Raw genomic sequence first — 20,216 nt, forward strand, 5'->3', positions numbered from 1 at the left:
TTTTCAATTATGTATTATAGTATGTATTAAAAAACAAACAAGGACCAAGTGGTAATATTTTAAAAAGTCAGTGAGCGAGCAGTACGAAGGTGAATAAAGGAAAAGCAGATATTCTAGTAAAGAAGCATGAGCTTAATACATTAAATATTTAAAATCAGAGTTCATAAGAAGAGTTGTTACGCAATCATATATTAGGGTCAATATATAGAAGGGTGGTGAGAAATAAACTCCTTAACAGTGATGGCAAATCTTTCCCATTGCATCAAGATTATGAGGAAAGGGGCACCTGGGTGGCTCAGACAGTTAAGCATCCAACTCTTAATTTCAGCTCAGGTCACAATCTCAGGGTCATGAGATCGAGCCCTGTGTTGGGCTCTGCACTCAGCATGGAGACTGCTTGAGATTCTCTCTCCCTCTGCCTCTGCCCCTACCTGCATGCTCTCTCTCAAAATAAATAAATACAATCTTAAAAAAGATAGTATGAAGAAGGAGATTTTTCTTCTGGTCTCTAACTGCTGAGGTTCCTGTGTTCATGACATAAAAGAGGAAGCTGTTACACAGATGAAACTGTCCCAAGACAAGGGAGTTACTTATTCATCTATCCATTCAAAAACTTCCTAGGCAGCAGGCATTTTTCTGAGTGCTGAGTGAAAAGATAGCTAAGGTCTCTGTTCTCATAAAAGCCATTTGCTAATCTGGGAGGAAGACACACAATACAGAGACCACCCAAGTACTAAGTGTCACACAGAAGTTCACACAGATCGCTGGCAGAGTGAGTGACTGGATGACTACAAGAGACTGGGCAGTCAGGAAGAGTTTCTCTAGAGTGGTGGAATTTAAGCAACCATCAGTGCTGTCTGCTGAGAGAGCCTATAAATAATGATGACCCGGTAGGAATGGGCACATCCAGGATCCAGATCCTATTTTCTAAATCCCATTTTCTGCTTAAAGGAACCAAGCAAGGCTCATTGGGGAAATGGTTGATTCAAGGGCTGGAAAAGGAAAAGTATAAGGTGAGCTTGGAATGTCTCATTATACCAGAAACTGAGTGCTTACAGAATGGGGAAATGACAAAATGATACGAGACCCCGCCTGAAAAGACTGACTGCCAATTCTGAGACAATTTGAACAAAAAGAATAATGCTCATAATGGATTCTAACCAACTGAAAGAATTAAAGAAACAAATAAATAACTGGGGGATAAAGGAAGACTCCTCCTTATCACAGAATGGCATCTAACAGATGTAGAAGGAATAAGGGAATTAGGAAATCAACATTTGGAAAATATCCAAATAATAAGTGAGAAAATATTACAAAGAGAGTGAGAGAAAAAGAGAAGGCAAATGTAAAGTGTAACTGAGTGAAGGGTACAGAGGAATTTCTTGGTATTATTCTTGCATCTTTCCCGTGAGTCTGAAATTATGCCCGAATAAAAAGTTGAAAGGACAAAAAGAAACCTGGTTATGAAGTAGAGCAGAGAAATGGGGGCAGTAACTGGAGGAATATGAGATGAAGGGAAGTATCTGTTTTTGTTCTGTTGGGTAGGAGATCCCAGAGAATGTTCGCAGGGTGACAGAAGTGCAGGAGTTAACTGCAGAAACAAAGTCCTGGAGACTGGGATCCATAGCACTAGATGAGGGATGGAAACTTAATCCACGGGAACCCATGAACCCAGCCGCAGGAGGACGGTAGTTTGGTGGTGAGAAGATGAAGTTTTTGTCTGATTAATTCTTTGTGCCCGATGAAAGAGGGTGAACTTAGAATTTCAAAGTGCAATGAGATCTGATAGTTCTGGAGAGTGGAAAGGAGATTTTAGAGAAGTGCAATAGGACTGTCATGCGTGTTGAGGGCCTACAGAATTTAGTGACCGTTTATTTAAAGCAAAAAGTTGGTCCCCTCAGCAATGCTGACATGTTTGGGAGCAGGTACCAAGTAGGTGAAGATGTGACCATTAACCAAGGCTAGATCCTAGAGAGAGCCAGGGAGTAGAGGAGGAAAGGTGAAGGGAGGAGGGAGGAGGTAAGGAGATGAAGGAGATGAGTAGTTAGCAAGAACATAATTAGGATAAACCATGAAATCAGAACTGGGTAAGGAGGGAAGAGAGGGCACCAAGGTCAGTGTTTGGAACAAGAGCTGCATACTGGGGACACAGAGCTGACTTAGACGTGGCCCTGGTCTTTAGAGCACTTATCATCTAGTAAGAAAGACAAATGAATAAAAAGGACATTTCTACAGAGTGCACTATCACATAAGCAACCATGCCGCAATATGGCGGCCCACAAGGTGGCCCCTCAGTCCAGATGGAAGGGAGTTTCAGGGAGGCTTCATGGCAATGCTGGAGCTGAAGGATGAGCGTAAGCTATCCAGAGTGAAGGATTAAGGAAGGAGATCTGCAGTCCTGGGCAAAGGGGAGAAGTAGGGAAACACCACTGTAAGGAGAACTCCCAACTACCATATTTAATGGAGTAGGAGTATAATATTTAGATTGGACAAGGCTGGGCGACAGAGCTGGAGATGATGGTGGGGGCCAGATCACAGAAGATTATGTGTGTCATCCTGGAGAGCTGCAAAGGTGACAGGCACCAAGGAAGAGTTTTAAATAGTGCAGAGGCATAATCAGATCTTTGGCGTTGAAAAACTACTCTGGTGGATATATGAAGAAGCCAAACGAAAGGCACAAAGACTAAATGCGGACATGCTTTACAAGCTGCATGCTCTGCAGGAAGAGGATTAAGACATTTCTGGAATGGAAACAAAGCTGCACAACTAATTATATCACAGAGTCAACATTAATAAATAAAACCAAATATAGATCTACTTTTCTCTTGCACAGAACAAAGGGAAAAAATGAATGATTACTTTGCACATATGAGTGCCTGTCCATACATTCTGGGCTACTGGGAATATGGGTGAGGTTCACAGGTAAAGTGGTTCTGGGTTTTAGAAAAGACATGGACTTAAGGTGTGTAGATATTTAGAAGTTTACTGGTACTTGGCCAGGGAACTTGATAAACAAGCTTTCTAATTTAATAAATAAAATCAGCCCCACTGCGTGTGCTGTTAGCAAGAAGAACATCAATAAATGCATAAAGACTTCCTCAATTAATCTTAGTTAGGTTGTTTAAATGCTTAAGAAAACAATTTTGGATCTGTCATTTAGCAAGGAATAATTATAAACTATATTAATATGCTGACTTTCCACTTAACAATCGGGATGTACATTTTAGGCAAAGCACTGTGTAAGTACAGATTATACAACCTGCTTTGAAAAGGGTACACTTTCTAAAGCAATTTCATGTGTAAGCAGAAGAAATACATGACATCTAGAAGAATTATCAATCCATCATGAGAATTGAAGGAGTCAGTTTGCGTGGGCTGTAAACAAAGAACTAGCTTTACTATACATAAGTATATATAATCTCTTAAATTATCTGATCAATATTCAACAAGCAAATTAGGTACACGCCAAATTTTATAACAATATTGATGGCGGAAGCAATTTTTTTCAGCATCACCTCATTTACACTGAAAAAGATACTCTTCTTTATTTGAAGACCTTAAATATGGGTTCCCAAACTATTTCTATAAAGGACCAGATAGTAAATATTTTTTCTGTGCCATGAACTCTGTCTAGTCTACTCTACTCTGTAGTCACAGAAAATATGTGAACGAATAAATGTGGCTTTGTTCCAATAAAGTTTAATCTATAAAAACAAGGCGGCAGGCAGGATATGGCCCATCATTTGCTGGCCCTTGTCCTAAAACAACACTTGTGTTATCAGTTTCTCTTTAACTATAAATTTACTCAGAACTATAGGGTCCAGATCCTCCTGAAAATTTTAAGAAACCTCCTAAAAAGCTTCCCATTTTAACTCTATCAATTTTCCTTATAGAAAGAACAAAGGCTATCCAGACAGGGGGTTTGCAGTGAGATTTAATTTTAGAAAGAAAAGGTTTTTCCCCCCTCCCGTAATTTTCTAGCAATCTAGCTGATTGCTTTATTCAGGAACCTGAAAAGGGGATAATTTGGAGAGGATGACAAATTTAATTTTGGATAGGTTGATCTGAGACTCTGGGTGGATTTTCACATGGAAATGCCCTCATCAGGCAACCTCTAAAGCAAAAACTCTTTTTTCTTAAAAAAAAAAAAAAAAAGACTTTAAGTAATCTCTATACCCAGTGTGGGGCTAGAACTCACAATCCCGAGATCAAGAGTCACGTGCTCTACTGAGTCAGCCAGGCGCCCCTAAAGCAAAAACTCATGCTCCAGCTTCGAAAGCAAAAACAAATCCATCTTACTGGTGTTCATCACCCAGAAACACTGGCATTTAAAACACCCTGGGCCCAACTAATACCTTTCCAAGACACCCACAGAAAAGAACAGAGCTATTATTTTACTTCACGTTTTGTAAACCAACCCCAGATTTAATTAGCAAATGAACAACTCAAACATCTAACACTGCATGTTATACCACTGATCAGACTCTGAAAGGTCTTTTTCTCTTTTTCAATATAGACGCTTGTGAAAGATTTTACCTTTAATTTGACTGCCTTTTCATTATGATATACAAAAAAGGCAGTATTATACGGATTTGGAAAGTAAGATAGTGTCAGAAAAATTCTCTCTTACGGAAAAGGTTTTAAATTAGTTTCGACAAAAATTTTTAGGTTGAAAATTCAGGTATAAACTTTTCTTTTTAAAACGCTTCAGCATTCCTTGTTTAAATTGGAAACTTTTCTGATAGAAATAACAACAACAACAATAATGGTAAAGCCTAGCAATTTATTAAATTTGACCACAAACCAGGCACTGGGCTGTGTGCTTTATATGCAAAATGACTCCATGAAGAACTACAGCTTAGAGTTAAGTATCTTCCCCAAGTTCACAGAGAGGCTATTACAACAAAAGCTGGTCTGAAACGAAGTATGAGTAACTTTAAACTCTGCATTTCCAAATATCAGATGCTTTTAGCATCTTCAAACAAACGGTGCAAGAGAATTCTTTTTTTTTTTTTTTTTTTAAGATTTTATTTATTTATTTGAGACAGAGAGAATGAGAGAGACAGAAAGCACATGAGAGGGGGGAGGGTCAGAGGGAGAAGCAGGCTCCCTGCCGAGCAGGGAGCCCGATGCGGGACTCGATCCTGGGACTCCAGGATCATGACCTGAGCCGAAGGCAGTCGCTTAACCAACTGAGCCACCCAGGCGCCCGAGAATTCTTAAATAAAGACATTTACACATTTGAGAGCTATTTTATTCTTTCTTCTCTATCTAAATCTCTGTCTACAAATTATTTGGTGAAAGACTGTTTCTGGCTCTACATTTTCTTGCTAAAAACCTGCTGCTGTCTCTGGACTTATTTTAGAATAAATGGTAGACTTGTAAGCATGGTACTCATGTCATGGTCCCTAGATCTTGTCTCAGATTCCCTGCCAGCCTCATCATGCCCACTCCATAAACCCAGCCATAAACCCTTCTCTTAGGCATAATGGCCTTTAATCCTTGGATCATGTGCGTTCCTGAGGCTAGGGGAAGACATGGCCGTCTCTGCTTCTGAGATCTCTCTCATCCCTGAGACCAAGCTCAAATACCTCCCCCATGAAATTTTCCTCAACTCTGCCAGTAAGAATCCATCACTTTCTCCTCTGTGCTACCACAGCCCTTTGAGTTTCCCTTGCCCCAAATTCCTGTTATCAGTGAATTTATCTACTGTTCTTACTAGAGATCCTTGAAGACAGGGATGACAATGCATTCGCCTTGGTATCCCTCCCAGCATCCACCATGATACTTTGTATATGGCAGGTACACAGGAAAAGTTCATAAATGGAATGGAGCAAAGACTCCATGTTGCTAAAATCGCTTGAATATGTAACCCTGCAGGGACATGTGGCCATCTGTAGAATCTCAAACCCCAGGAATTGACCCTATAAAAACTGTTGAGGGGTATTGGTTCATGAAGGTTGTGGGGACTTCTATGAAGCAGAAGAATGTGCTATTAATCTAGTGTAGAGGGCAAAGCAAGTTCCAGGAAAATCACTTAAGACTTCTCGAAATGAAATACAAACCTTCAGAAGAGTTGGGTAAATAAAAATTTACCTCAACAGCAATCTCCTGCCAATAATTGAGAAGAAAATGAAACAAGATGGGGAAGGAGGAAGTGAAGGAAAATACTACCATTTTTCAAATTTGGAAGAAAAGATCAAATTGCAGTAATCTGAGGTAGTCCAGGGAAAGAGAAAGGAGCATGGCTGAGTGACCGTCTTTGCTTCCCAAGCTTCAGATTCCTCATGTATCCTAACTTCCTCCAACTCATATTAGCCACATACTTCTCACCCTTGCAGTTTGAAAATACCTTTCAAAGATGTCTTATTTTTTTAAAGATTTATTTATCTGAGAGAAAGAGAGGGAGGGAGAGAGAGAGAGCATGCATGTTGGGGGAGGGGGACAGGGAGAGAGAGAATCCTCAAGCAGACTCCCCACTAAGTGTTGAGCCTGACATGGGGCTTGATCTCACGACCCTGAGATCATAACCCAAGCTGAAACCAAGAGTCAGATGCTCGACCGAATGAACTAGCCATGTACCCCTCAAAGATATTTTAAAATTTTAGATGAAAATTTTATAATTATACTTAGCATTTTATATTATAAATACCTTCTTGGTCGTCAGCAGGCTTCATATTATTAATACACATTGCAAAGTAGAGGTGTCTGCCTGGAACCCAGGGGATCTTTACTACTAGCTAAATGACTGAGAATTAGACGGCCAGAGGTGAATCGTTATCAGGTAGAACCTCTGATTCCTCTCAGCCTAAGCCTCAAATGTTGGTATGTATTAGAGTTCTATGTTCAGACCTCTTCTCACTCAATACAGTCTTCCTTGATCTTCCCATTAACTCCTTGACTTAACTGTCAGCATTATCCATATGTATGATGGCTTAGACTCTAGCTTGAGATGACCTTTCTTCTAAGCTTTGAATTTTTATTTCCAACTGTACTTTGGGCATTTTCACTAGGATATCCTGAGGGCCCCTCAAACTCAGCATATTTATAACCACACTTATTTTATGTGCTTTCCCTCTCTCCAAATAAAAGAAGGCACCCACATCTCCTTTGGTCTTAATCTAGGTTAAAAGTATTACCTACCTAGTCAACCAAATTAGAAACCTGGAGTCATCTTAAATTTCTGCTTTCCCTCATTCCCCTAATCTTGTTGGTTCTGCCTGCCTCCTAAAATCTCTCTCATGATGAAATTTTATAACCCTGAGGACAGAAAGAAGATTCCACAAGTTTCCAGAAGGTAAAACAAAACAAAACAGGCCATATACAAAAAGAATCTGGTACTGGAATGACTCCGGCCATATCAACAGAAACAGCAGAAGTGAGAAGATAATGGAGCACTGCATTCAAATTTCTGAGGTTAAGCATTTTTTAACGAAGGGTAAATCTAAAATAATGATAGTTATTTTCAGAAAATAATGATTTCCAGACATTCATGGCTTCAAATTGTTTACCTTTCATGTACTCTTCCTCAGGAAGCTACTGGATGATACGTTCTACCAAAAGGAGAGAGTAAATAAAAAGTGGAAAACACAGAACTCAGGAAAGAGGGTAGCAGCACAGGAAAGAGGCAAAGGGGTTTTCATGACAATGATGAATAGTAATAATAATCATCATAATAATGTGATGTAAGAAAAATTATGATATGCTTATACTGGAATGATGGGGGATGGGAAATGTGTCTGAGGAGCTCGGCAAGAGAGCTAAAGTTCTTCTCTTCCATGTAAGAAAGTCAAAGAGAAAAATCCCACACACTGAAAGATCAAAAAACAGCTACCTAAACATTGCATTTAGAAATCTGGAGGTCAGAAGAAACAACTAAATGAGTTGAATGTAGCTGTTTCTGGGGATGGGTCTCAGGGAATTGCTATTTTTCACTGTAAGCCCTGTAGTACTTTTGACTTCTAGTATTTCTGTATATGAAAACTCTGGTAAAATTAAAAAAAAAAGAAAAGAAAAAGAATTAGGTACTCTGTTTAAGCATTATAGTGACTACTTTATGTTATAATTCCATAAGGAAAGATTCTTGGAGAGAAAAGATCTGAAGATCTAGTCTTATTTCTTATTTCCCCAATATTTATAATGAAAAGAACATGTGGATTTCTTTACTTAAATCATTTCTCCTCTCCTGCAATTATATTATTCCATATCAGTATTCTAATAGGTGTCTAAACAAACAACCACACTATAACCTAGTGAGAAATGGTTATGTCTCACCCAAGAGAGTTAAGATTTGTAGCCCCATTCCATATAACACACTTGAGCTATGAACTAATAGGTAGATAAAACATGCCAGGCCCTGTCCTAATGATTCTAAGCCTACATGAAACATTTTTCTCCTGTGAGGAATATGGCTTAATTAACCACCTGCTGAACTTCAGTTTGGAAGAAAGGTAACTTACGGTGAAAAATTTTCTCTCATGAAAAATAAATGCAATTTTAAGGGTCAAAAAGCCACAGTAAAAATAGTTCTTGATGGTCACTTTTGCTAAATTATATTATTTGGAGATACAAAGACATTAAAGGTTAACTAGCCTATTCCTTCACTTTACAGAAAACTAAGGCCTAAAAAAAGGTTCAGTGACTTGACTAGAACGACCCAGTATATTTTCAGATTTTGCAAGATGATCCATGTCACTTAGCAATGGTTAAACAACTTCTAATATGTAGTATCTACTCTCAAAGTAAAGATGGGAACAGACTCAATTAGATAATTCAAGCCCCCAAAACGAATGCCTTAGATTACCTGGATATTTGGGAGAGAGTTTCTTTTTTTATCCTTTTCACTGTACATGTAAAAGAAATTCATTACAGAAAATAATTTCAATCCAGAAAATAATAAATTCTTTGTACATGCCAAAGACAACTGCTATTAATAGTTTGGTTCAATTTTTTTTGCTTAATTAGTATACTATTAATTACATATTACCTATTGTCACATCCATCAAATAAACTGTACTATTATTTTTTAATATGGACTCTTCTTCAGTTATTAAAAGAAGGCAAGGAGATGGCAAAGAAGCAGAAACTTCCAGATATATAAGCAGAGGAGAAAAAAATTTGAATTTCTTATTCAAATTATAAAAGCTCATTAAAAAGAAATAAAGCAAAAACTATGACCAAAACCAACACATTTTTTTAACTATTAACAACTTTAAAATATGGCTTTGATATAGCTACAAATTAAAGATAGTTCTCACAAAAATTCTCAACTGTAAAACATGCTTATGTTAGACTTTGAGAATGTATTTTTAGATAGATAGATGGCTCAAATAACTCATTTGTAAGGAATTAGAAAGCCCTCAGTTGTATTTATTTACTTTTCTTTTTTTTTTTTTTAAGTAGGCTCCATGCCCAGTGTGGAGCTCAGCGTGGAGCCTGAAGTCACGACCCCGAGATCAAGACCCCCGGGGAGATGAAGAGTTGGACGCTCAACCAACTGAACCCCCAGGCACCCCATCCCTGTTTTAAATCTGTATAAAAAGCTTATCTTATTTTCATTATGCTCCATGTTAAAAGATCTTACAATAACTAAATTATTTGAAAAGTTGTTTAAAAAATTGCTGATGGAACGAAGGAGGAAGGAAGGAAAGAAGGAGGGATGGAGGGAGGATAAACCAGGATCCAGGAATTTGCCTCAATCACTTTTTTGTCTTTTCTTCTTCTTTTCCCTTTATGTAGGAGAAAGAGTAGGCTACTACTCAACCTCCACCGTATGACTGGCAGCTCTGAGAACTCCTTTTAAGATGTAGCATGTTATGAATACATTCCAGCTCATAAAGGAATAAGGAGGAGACATTTCCACATGAAAATCACTTTCTTCTTTTTTTAAGTAAGCTCAATGCCGAATGTTGGGCTTGAACTCATGACCCTGAGATCAAGAGTCCCATGCTTTACTGACTGAGCCAGCCAGGTGCCCTGAAACTCAATCACTTTCTTTTTTTAAATTTTTATTAAAAACATTTTTGTTTTGTTTTATTTAAGAAATCTCTACACTCCACATCAGGCTCAAACTCATGAGCCTGAGATCAAGAGTCCCATACTCTTCCAGCTGAGCCAGCCGGGCGCCCTCACTTTTAAAATTATATCTACTTTTACCATTGCGTGAATGCAAGCAATGACTGAATGGTACATTTTCTATAGTTAATATATACTGAGAAGGTACTTATTTATAAGCATAAATGCCAAGAAGGTATTTATTTGTAAGAATAAAAACCAGGAGCTATCCTGGGAGACTCCTTTGAAGTCAAGCTCCTTGGACATCATAAGGTTTTCCACTGCATACAAGATCTATTTTTATTACAAAAGCTTCTAAGCTTTTTTATTATTATTATGTGAACTTTGTAAATTCTTCAAAGCTAAGTTCTCATTTTTCATGGCAGTGCCCTTTCCCAATTACTCCACATAGTGGGGTATCAGAGTTATTGCTAAACAGATCATTAAAAATGACAGATCAGGTCCTTACACCTGACTAAGTTAGTCCTGACTATAAATTAGGTGCTTTGGGACATGCATGCTCTCTTTTGGATCACTAGAGTCATATTACTGCACTGAAGCACAGACAATTTACTAACTCTGGTCCAAATCTGAGCTGGTGATTAAAAACTGATGGAGTGTCTGGCACTACTAATAGAGTGTTCTTAATACCTGTATTCAGAACACCGCTCTTCCAATTTGAGGCTAACCAGATTAAATAAACATTTGTATTTATGCTTTATCTTCACTAGTATACTTTGGAGAAAATGTTTCGCTTAGATTAAACAAACACCAAGGGTAAGAACATTTATATTGAAATACTCTATTTGCCTCCATTAAGAGACAAATCACACTGCTTTTCTACTCAATTTTCAAATATAAAAGAACTTTCTGAAACATTTCTTAAGCACTGTCAGCCTTAATATCCTCAATGTTGAGAAATCAATGACGATTTTGGAATGGTAATAGGTACAAAGCATTGTGCTACTGAATTCATCTGAATCTCTTGCACTATTAATTTATGTAATTTCTTAGTTCTTGTCTTAATGAACTTGACTGGAATATATCAAGAGAACATAGCCAAAGATATACCTCCTTTAGAAATGGAACTTTGATCTTCTCAAGGTCATTAATACTGTTATGTGAAATAATAATTTTGGGTACATACAATGTGTTCATAAAATATTACACATCTTGCAGAAACCTAACAGGACATACTCAAACAGGTAAAATCTGCTTTTACCTCAACACTGATTCACTCTGAAATTAGGTTTGTAGTCTACACTTTAAACACAGAAGCCAGTATCTCTTGCTATCAGATTATAAACACAATGTCTATATTATCAAAGAGTTCATCTACTCCAAACATCTCAATTGTCTGTTAAAGAAATATAGAGTTTCTTTATATTACTCTAAAATAATATTAGGTTTAGAGTTATATTTCAGCCTTATAAAGTCAAAGCTCAAAATATCTTAAAGTTGGGATTTTTGAAAGGCAAAGGAAAAAGAAACTAAACTGCCTAAAGTTAAGATAGGTGTAGCGTGGCAAACAACCTGTTGTCTTTTATTTTTGTACCAGCCTTCTTACATTAAGAGAGGGATCCATGCCATGGCAGGTATAAAAAAAAGAAAGCAAGATTTTGAAACAATTTTTTTTATACTAATTAAAGGCATTTTGGAAATAGTTCCTTGCATTCTTCAAAAGGATTAGCAGCAATATTTTATGTTGGGTAAAAAAAAACCAAAAACACTGCTTCTCTTCTTAAACGTCTAATGTAGAGGGTGGGTGATTACTAAATTTATTTTCATATAAGTGTTAAAACTTCTTGATCATGTTCCAAATCTTTTGTAACAACAGAAGAGGCAACAGTATCAACAATGAATTTTGGGCTATACTACACCAACTACATAATACCCTATCTCGTCTAGAAGAGTAACTTATTTTTTAACTTACTGTCTCTAAACTATTCTTTTTTTTTTTCACTTTAAATAAGAAGTAGGAAAGCAATTAAAGAATTTTGTATCATATGAAATAGCCTATGGATTTTTGTTTTGTTTTTAGAGAGTCAGCTTTTATCTTTGGGCTTTCCATATCAAATTCAAATACATCTTGATGAAGTAAACTCTATCCAAATATTGTAAATAGATAATCAATAAAGCAAGTTACGGTATAAAAAACTTGTAAGCTGAGGTCTATTTAAAAAAATATAAACTTACAAATGGTCTAAAGTAGGTCCTTGATTCAGTCACTGAACATTTTCCAATTTACCTCCAACATAAAGTAGTGGAAGAGATTTGAAATCGGAGAAGGTCTATGCATTGATCATTATCTTAACTCTGGCAGGCTGAGAGGTCTGCCACTGTCTGGACAACATTAAGGAATATCTGTTATATGCAGGGATGTTGCCCAGGGGTCAAACCACAAATTTTTACTCAGAGTTTCCTGGGATGACACTGGACTTGGGGTACCTACTTTTCTGTGTTATGTGGCTATAGGCAATAACAATTTTTTCTTTGATGAAGAAGAAAATGCTATCAAAATTATTAAGAAACAAAAAATCATAGAAGAAATAGCTGCCTTCCCAAGTTCTGATTGCAATGTATTTTAGAATAAGTCATTCAAATTGCCAACAATCCCAGATTGTTGCTTACTCTACACTATCCATCTCTTTTCAGGGAATGCTTTCCTTATATCTGGAAGGTAGGAAATATTAGGGTTTGAGATAAGCAATATATTTTCCTGTAACCAAAACTGTCCGATTGCTTCTTTCAAAGAAGCAATATACTATGATGGAAAAATGTGATTCATTTTCCAAAACTGTGTTTACAAGCAACTTTTCAGGAACATAGCTCTTGTGCTAAGACAGGAACATCTGTATTTACAACACAGATCTGAAACACCTACATGTTTTTCTGCATAACAGAGCATGTTTCTCTTGGCCAAAACCATGTTTTATCTTCATATTTGAGCAGGAATTTATAAATAGGTCACTCTTGGTATTTTAGCCAGAAGAACACGGAGCCATTAGTTTTGTTTTAGGGAAAACAGTGAAATGTAACCACATAAAATATCATGCTACACTTTCTACTTTCGCACATGCACACGAAGTTACCATCTGAAGTCTTCTTTAATTCAGTTTTCAGTTTTTCCTGGTCTTCTACTAATTTTTTATTTTCTGCTTCCAAAATGTGTTCCTCTTCCTTGGCATAGTTTTTCAAGAGCTATCAGAAAAGAGAGTTATGGAAAGAAGTAAGCTTAGACTGCAACAACCACATATTATTTCAGGAAATAGGCTGGATAACATATTTAAAATTATTGGGTCTTTATTTGATTCTTTGTCCTTTTAGTATTTTGTAATTTTCTACAATGTACTTTTGCTGATAGAAACTTGGTATTTGGAAAAACAAAAAGATTTCTTCTTACTAAGGCTGAAATCTCTGAAATGAAAATTAGTTTCTGGTTGGGCTATAATTAAAATTATGTTTTGGAAAAGTATTTAGGTAAGTAATGTGAATGCCTCCATTAAGTGTGTGATGTAAATCTAAGGAAAAAAACAGTTCCGAGGATGATATTAATTGGTAAACCATTATGTTCCAATTACAGAGCTGTCTACTTAGACTATTTTTATGCAGACCAATGTGTAAAAAAGGAATATAATGCCAGGGTGGGGATGGGTAAGTGTAAAATGATAGTGCCATCTCTATGCTTGGAAAATTCTACCTAATTCTGAATAGTCATTGAATAGTCCCCAAATTACTCCTATTCAGTTAATCTTTTACAATGTTTTTTATATTTTAAAATCTATGAGGGCTTTTAAAATGTTTTTTGTATGTTTGTAGATCATCTTTTCTTTCTGTTTTTTTTTTTTTTTAAGATTTTATTTATTTGTCAGAGAGAGACAGCACAAGCAGGGGAACAGCAGGCAGAGGGAGAAGCAGGCTCCCCAATGAGCAAGGAACCCAATGCAGGTCTCCATGCCAGGACCCTGGGATCATGACCTGAGCCAAAGGCAGACGCTTAACTGACTGAGCCACCCAGGTGTCCCTGCAGATTATCTTTTCTAGGCAAGAAAAATTAAGATGGGAATACTAAAATATTTACTAAAATAAAAATATTCATGGAGTAAAAATTTCACAATTTGTATGTCTAAAAGGAAACTACTATTGTTAATAGAATTAAGAAGCTTACTTATCTTAAAGAAATTTTGAGATATTTAAGTTACCAAGAAAGGCAAATTAGATTAATGTCTGAAAAATATGTATACACTGGCATGGGTTATTGGAATAAATAAAAGTTGCAGCAACTTGATATTGACAGTTTCCATAGTCAGGTAAAAAAAAGCAGCTCAGGCCAATTTTAAACAAAGTGGAAGAAAAGAATTTCTACTGCAGGGTAATTCCTTTTCTAATGTAAGCTGGTATATCCAATAAACAAAATTCACAAAGTTCTACTGAGCATGGGCTACATGCAAATAGATTACAATTTTTACAATTAGGTGATATAAGGGATAAAAATGTAAGACTAACATGGTCTCTGCTCTCATGTAACTTTAATCTAGTGGAAAGGATGAGACAAGAGCATAAAAACTGTAGCATAAGATCAAATACAGTACTATCGTGTTATAATTGAGTTTAGGCAGCTCAAAAGGAGGAATTAAAGCTCATATATTAAAGGAATATATGACCCCAAGTTTTTTAGGAGACAAACACTAAAGTACATACTTAAGCTGAAGGAGCCTCCTATCTTCAAAATTTAAAAAAAATTTTTTAAAGAGCAGGAAGCAGCAAGATTTTTTTCCAAATCTTTGTTTTGTTGCCCACTTCGAGTTCAAAATAATCCTAGCTGTTACTTCACTGAATTCAGTTCACACAGTCTCCGGTGATTACTCAAATTGGAAGAGAACCACTGAGTTGCAGGAATGTTTATACTGACTGCTTGAATTATTATGCCATTGACTTGGAAAAGTTGGGTTTGTGTTGGTCTTGTAAATAAGCTTTCACCTGCAAACTTGTCCAATTTTATTATGTGTGACTTGATGCTGGAGAACGACCAAGAGCCCTGGAACTGAAATTCAATAGCTAGCTACTAGCTACAATAATGCATGTGTTCCCTGTCCCACCTACCTTATACCACTGTGGCCAGTGGCTGGGAAAAAAACTGGTAAGAAGTAAAGCTCCATCACTGTTGTTATTTTAAAGCAGTTAAATTAAAAGTTAATTGGTCTTTTATAATTATTTCATTAACTGAGGATCGGAACAGAAAGGGGTCTCCGGCACCATCTGCAAGTCATTTTAGAAGACAGCATACAAGGGGCACAAAACAATGTGGTTAAGAGTGTGGATTCTAGAGCCAGGCTGCTTGGATTCAAATCTTAGTTCTGTCATTATTAATTAGTTGAGTGGTTTTGTGCAAGTCACTTAGCCTTTCTGTGCTTCCATTTCCTCATATATAAAATACAGATAATAATAGTACCAACCTCATGGGGTTGTTGCAAGAATTAAGAACTAATACCTTACTGTGAAGGATTTGAAGCAGTACCTGGCATAGTGTTAGCTATATTTATGACCTTGGACCTGAGAACACGTGAGGTGACTTGCCCCAGGTCACAAGGCTAATTACTGGTAGAGTTAGGACTAACACCTAAGTCTCTTGGATCTCACAGTAAAAGTGCTTTCCATTAGATAAGGTGTCTCTGATAGAGAATAAAGAGTTGTTTCAGCAGTTTTATCTTTCTTTAGCTAATACTTCAAAATCTACATGAAATATCTCAAAACAGAAGTGATCTTTGATATTCTGACCTCTGGCTTTTCTTGGTTAATTAGTTACACTTTGGGCACTGACAGTATTAATGTGCAGCTCACAAACTTTCTCCTTACTGTGTGCTAGCTTTAGCTCAGCATATTTAGGTGTCTCTGATGATCTGGGGCCAATGACTGGATCCTTCCAATACAGGAAGCAGGGAACCAGGACAGCATGGAATCAAAGGGGAGGAAAACAAACCAAAAAAAAAAAAAAAAAAGAAGAGAAATTGTGGAGGAATCAAAGAATCAGTAGTCATTAAATAAATTTCCTTGCAAGGGTAACTTGTGAAAATAATACTAAAAGAAAACTTCAAAAACGTTTTGAGGAAGGTGCTTTTTTTGAAGGACAAGACTAATTTAACTATGTTAATTATGGTGTATATGAAAAAAATAATAGTACCAAAACTTTACAAAAACGCTTTCCATTTTCTTAAAGCTGATGCGTAAAAGGAAAACAACTAAAGAATAAGAGGAAGAAAGCAGTGTTCTGTTAGTAATTAGAACTCATTACTCTAACACGATGGGCATAATTTTAAATCAAGATAGGTACACAGTAAGTTTACAAATACAATGCTGGGTGCTTTTGAGTTTAGCCATCATATATTAAAGCTTTGAGGGTTTTGTTTTTACTTTTACCATTTTGAAATAAGATCAAAGGATAGGAAATGAAACAAGTAATACTGAGGTACAAAATGAGGCTCATTTTGCTGCTGAAACATTCCAAAAAAGCAGACATGACTTATTGCCTGCTTTTGAATACAGAAATACCACAAGCTTGATTTCCCAGAACTATATTTACTACAAAGGGAAATTTACATGACATCTATGGATCAATGCCTTTTCAAAACAGAACAAAGTAAAAAATAAAGTGATGCTATTCTCTAAAAGTTTCCTTAAAAGATGCTGGTTACAATACCCCCAAAGAAACATTTTTGAATGCTGTTTTATATGAGAAAAGGTATTTCTTTACCTTTTTGCTGTAGTGGAAAAATAAAGCAGACATCATTAGAAATAAAACATGGGTTCTGCATAGGTGACCATTATAGCATCAAACACAATTTTTTTTTGCAGTGAGGTTTGCCTTATTTAATAGGTTCTGGAAAACCTTCTATTGTATTATGTATTGACTAACTCATTTAGAAAAAGGGTGGTATTTATAGTTCTTTCTATAAGAGGCTAGGCTCTAGGACTAAGATAAGTATTTTAATTCTCTACTATTAAGCTCAATACTTTTTACATAAATGTAACAGGGTAATACATAATTGACTATTTGTAATTCATTAATTTATAATAGGAAAATCATTTTATTTTATTATTTTAGGAGTGCTTTTTTTTTTTTAAGAAAATTTGTTTCACTTCTGAATGGTTCCACTGACACTTTCTTCTAAGAAGTAGAATTATGAAAACTTATGGGACTTAATATGAACAGCAAACACTCAAGCTATGACATCTTATTCCTAAATTTTATACTTAAGAAAAAAATAATTTTATAGCTATCATTTTCTCATTTGTTCTTTTTATTTGATAGGGAAAACATCAGTTCCTAATATACACTCTGCCTGAATGGCAGAGGAATTACAGCATAGGGTTCTCAAAGGAGTATCAGCAACATGGCCAAATTAAAGATTTTTAAACATTATGTGCAGTCATCAATCTAGCATTAACTACTTTCCTCTGCTCCCTACATTAATGAACATTTAAAAGAAAAACAAAAAAAAAATCAGCCTTAAAAATTATTTAAAAAATAATTTAACTGAAAAGAAAATGGAAACATAGAGACTTAATAAAGATTTGCTTTAGTTATAAAGTAAAATTAATGGTAATGAAGGAATTAAAATCCATATTCCCAGCACTGTTTTTTCTTTTAATCATAGGAAATACGTTCAATAGCATTAAAATAGGTTCATTGGCATTCTATTATGGAGGGAAACTGAGAACAAACAAATCTAAGGGAGAATAAGACACTTTGAAACAATCATTTCATAGAACAATATTGCTACTTATGGTCGCTTTTTGCTTACAAATTATAAAAATGTCCTTTTTGATACTGAAAAATAATATACCTCCGGAAAACCAAGAACATTTACACACATTTTCAAAAAGCAAATTTAAATACCCGTTTTAGTCTTTCATTCTCTTCCATGAATTTTTTGGCAGCCTCATTAGTATTTTCTGCTTGAGTTTTAAGTACTCCTTTGTTTGACAGTTCTTTAGCCAGCTGCGTAATAAGGATAACCAGACGTCTCAACACTCTAAACAAACAAAAACATCAAAGTACTGTATAACTAATCATTAGAAACTGATTTAAGATAAACAGTCACTGTCAAATGATTCCCCTTTAGGTATGGGTATGGTGGAGGGAGATAATGTTTAGGGAAGACATATGCTTGTTTGTTTCTTTCCTTTTTTTTTTTTCTAATCTAAGTCCTTCTGTCAAAACAAGCTTGTATCTTGTTCCTTTGGAATCTTTGTTATAAGACTAGCATTTGGAAGACAGGTTCAGCAGTACTTGTTAATTTAATTATCCTCTTTCTAGAGGCCTTTGGCCAGGAGGAGGAGAAACAGAATTTCAGACAGTGTGGCAGGGCGACTAAGAGAAGTCATTTTTGTTCTTTGATTCCCCGCCCCCCACCTCGATATTTGCTATTTAAAGAGCATTGTGTGAGGCTGGCCAAGCCTAAAAACTGCTCATTCATATCGGTTTATGGGTAACTTCCATTGTTAGAAATAGAAATTAGTATCTTCAAATATTCATTCAACAGGTATTTCCTCTGCCAAGTGTTCAGAATTGCTAAACACTGTGCTGGGTACTGCGGACACGGCAGGAAATGAGACAAAGTCCTTCAGGGAGTTTAGGTTCTAGTTGGGGAGGAAAGAGTTAAAACAGTATTTACTTGCAACCATGAATGATACTCAGAAAATATACATATATAGATAAGCTCCATGGAAGCATATAACAGAGATCAACCACCTGCTTCTGGGGTGAGTGATGATCATAAATGGATTCTCTGTGAAAGGGGCTGAAGGATGAATAGAAAGTTAGCCCGGGAAAGAGGGGAGTGTTCTGGCAGAAGTTAAAGCATGTGTGAAGACCCTGAAGTAGGAAGGAGTCAGGTACACAATAGGAACTCAATATTTGTTGCAAGAATGAGTGCATGAGCAGATGAAGCTCAGTGTGGGTGGAACATGGTGTGAATGTCAGAGAATAGTAGGAGTCAAGGCTCCAGGGAGAAGTAAGGCCAGATCACGCAGGGCCTTATGGACCTAGCAAACTTACAAGCCGTCATGACTATCATTTGGGTATTTCATCTGCATTCTATAGTATAGATAGGAAAAATGAGGAAGAGAAACATAAACATTGTGTTTTTTTTAAACTTACAGCCAAAAAAATAATGAAAATCCAGAAATGTAAAGATTTCTTTGAGACCTAAAAAGTTTCATTTGTGCATGTTCATAGGCTCCAGGTCTGCTGGTTAAGCCTTTTTCAATGGCAGGTGTAGAGGAATACTTCCTTACTTCTCTCACAGCATCTATTAGAGAAAAAGAGAAAACATTATTTTGACTTTTAATAATATACAATTACTCTTAAAATGGAAAGCAGTTTTAGAACAACTGAATTGACTTTTAAATAATGGACTTTTGGTATGGGCTCTCTTTTTGTCTTTTCCTCTACTATCCCTGGGAGGGCACCATACTTAAAAGAGATGCTCTGCAAATGGATGTTAGTGGGAACCTTTGAATGGAACAGGATTTTTTTTTTTTACTCTTTATCTAGGGCTTATTATAATTGTACTGTCTCTCATCTCTAGCTACACTGCAAACTGTTATCCTTCACTCTTTCTATCCCTAATAGATTGAGTAAAATCCAACCTACTGACAGTAGCATATAGGTCATCTCCCATTCCAATCAAGTCCAAGAGGTTATCCTATTTTCCTGACTGTACTAGCATTTTATTATACTATTCCTTCTATATTATCAAATTATTATAGTATTAAAGTAAAATTAAATTATTTAAAGTAATATTATTAAAGTAACATTAATATATTAAAATATTATTAATAATTAATCCTAGTAATAGTAATGTGACTTTACTGAGATTTTAGAAATATTTGGTTACACTGACATTTCCACTGGCATAGGTTAAAATGGAATTTGACCTATGGGGGCATGTGCTCCCCCAACGGGCACATGGACGGCATCTGCTACTAGAAACATTCAGAGAGCTGCACTTTTGATGTGTTCAGTTCCGTTAAGTCTCAGAGGCTACAGGGGATCTATTTCTTTTTAGTGGAAAACAGATTTCAGCTTATTCCTATCTATATTTAGTGCACTCTTAAGTCACTGGATTCTTGTAGGTCCTAGGTAAGGTATCTGCCCCTTA

The 20,216-nt window shown here is 36.1% G+C and overlaps 1 protein-coding gene and 1 non-coding gene across 3 annotated transcripts in view; both read right to left on the reverse strand.

Moving 5' to 3' along the window:
• The window catches only part of BCAP29 (B cell receptor associated protein 29), a 48,174-nt gene that overhangs the window by 19,612 nt on the left and 8,346 nt on the right, over positions 1–20,216 (reverse strand). For both annotated transcript variants that reach the window (XM_035020363.1, XM_035020364.1), the window contains exons 4-6: positions 19,214–19,364; positions 17,951–18,086; positions 13,146–13,254 (exon numbers count right to left, since the gene is read on the reverse strand). In XM_035020363.1, coding sequence (XP_034876254.1) covers positions 13,146–13,254; positions 17,951–18,086; positions 19,214–19,364 — 396 coding nt within the window. The remainder of the gene's footprint in view (positions 1–13,145; positions 13,255–17,950; positions 18,087–19,213; positions 19,365–20,216) is intronic.
• On the reverse strand, positions 9,731–9,868 carry LOC118021441. The gene has a single exon (XR_004682183.1). It is a non-coding gene; the product is annotated as a small nucleolar RNA U109 (small nucleolar RNA).

The sequence above is a fragment of the Mirounga leonina genome, unplaced genomic scaffold (assembly GCF_011800145.1).
Source record: "Mirounga leonina isolate KUSES-001 unplaced genomic scaffold, KU_Mleo_1.0 Mir_174, whole genome shotgun sequence".
NCBI classification, from domain to species: domain Eukaryota; kingdom Metazoa; phylum Chordata; class Mammalia; order Carnivora; family Phocidae; genus Mirounga; species Mirounga leonina.